Genomic DNA, 1257 nt, shown 5'->3' on the forward strand with positions numbered 1-1257 from the left:
CAAAGAGCCGAACCGAACCGAGCCGGGCCGAACCGGGGTTGCCAGCCCCGGTGGGGGAAGCGGGTCGTGCTCCTGGAAGGCGGTCGAGCCGTTTTGTGGAGCGTTTGGCTTAGCAAGATGGTTTGTTATGGGTTTTTTATTTATTTATTTATATTTTTTGGTCTGTGGGAGAGACAAACTTTTCTTCCTTCTTTGAGGAATGTCGCCCGTAAGCCGGCACCCACCTCTCCGTTCGGGGGGAACCACGTTCTGCACGGTGGGGAAGGTGAGGCGGGGCGCGCAGGTTGCAAATAAGGAAGCCTCAAGTGATGCTTTTATCTGCTGCTGCTGCTGGCTCAAGGTTAAAAATCTTGTAACACCTGGTGTGGGAAACCGTTCTTTTCTGCCCCACATAAGTCACTGTTTGTAGCCACTTTTTCTAACTTTATTTCTTGCTGCCCAAAAACAATTCCGAGAACAAAAGTGAAGAAAAAAGAAGTGCTAAGCTTTGGACCCCTTCGCATCTATGAAATCTTCAGCGTGATGATCTAACATAACTAGGCTGTATTCAAATTTTTGTCATCTTCTCTCCCCTGTCTTCTTCCCACAGCCATCTCTGCTGCTATGTGGTCTCTTTTTACCCTAGTTTGTAGAAACACTGCAAAGCAGAGAGTACGGACAGGAATTGTGGCTCCCAAGCAGGAAGCTGCTGGTGAGGAAAGCACAGTGTTCCCCATTCTGGTCCAGTGCCTGGGCCAGCACTCATGTTCAGATCTTACAGAAAGGTCATGTTGCTAACCATTGTCGTGCCTTTCAAAGATGTTCTGTCTTGGCAAAGGGACAATTAACCTAAAAGTCTGCTCTAGTTCCTGATCTGTTAAAGCAACTCTTCAGACAAACGTGAGTGTGAAGAAGTCTGCAACGTTTCCAGACATCTTCAGCTGAACATCCACAGGTCTCCCCTAAAGAGTTCTTGAGCAAGTTGAGCACCAAGCTCTGGTTCCTCTTCCTGCAAACCAGTTGTATTATCCTTATGGAAATGCAAGCAGTAATATCTCACTTGGGATGAAGATGGTTTCTGTAGTCAGTGTACAGACCCAGCACATGCTTTGTTCCAGGAAAGCAAGTAGTTGTGATGCCAGGTATCTGTTTTCAAATAAATTTCTATTCCTCTGTATGAAGAATACCCACAGATATATTAACACAAGCTTCCTTGCTGAAAACTTACTGGAAATTGAAACCTGACCTGGCAGTTGAGGTGAGCTGTGGTGAGCTAAT

At 46.4% G+C, this 1257-nt stretch overlaps 1 protein-coding gene across 1 annotated transcript in view; it reads right to left on the reverse strand.

The window, feature by feature from the left end:
• FN1 (fibronectin 1) overlaps window positions 1–393 on the reverse strand; it is a 55544-nt gene extending 55151 nt beyond the window's left edge. The window contains exon 1 of the mRNA XM_009996984.1: window positions 225–393. Coding sequence (XP_009995286.1) covers window positions 225–393 — 169 coding nt within the window. The remainder of the gene's footprint in view (window positions 1–224) is intronic.
• Between the last annotated feature and the right edge of the window lie 864 nt (window positions 394–1257).

The sequence above is a fragment of the Chaetura pelagica genome, unplaced genomic scaffold (genome assembly GCF_000747805.2).
Source record: "Chaetura pelagica isolate M959 unplaced genomic scaffold, ChaPel_1.0 scaffold300, whole genome shotgun sequence".
Classification (NCBI taxonomy): domain Eukaryota; kingdom Metazoa; phylum Chordata; class Aves; order Apodiformes; family Apodidae; genus Chaetura; species Chaetura pelagica.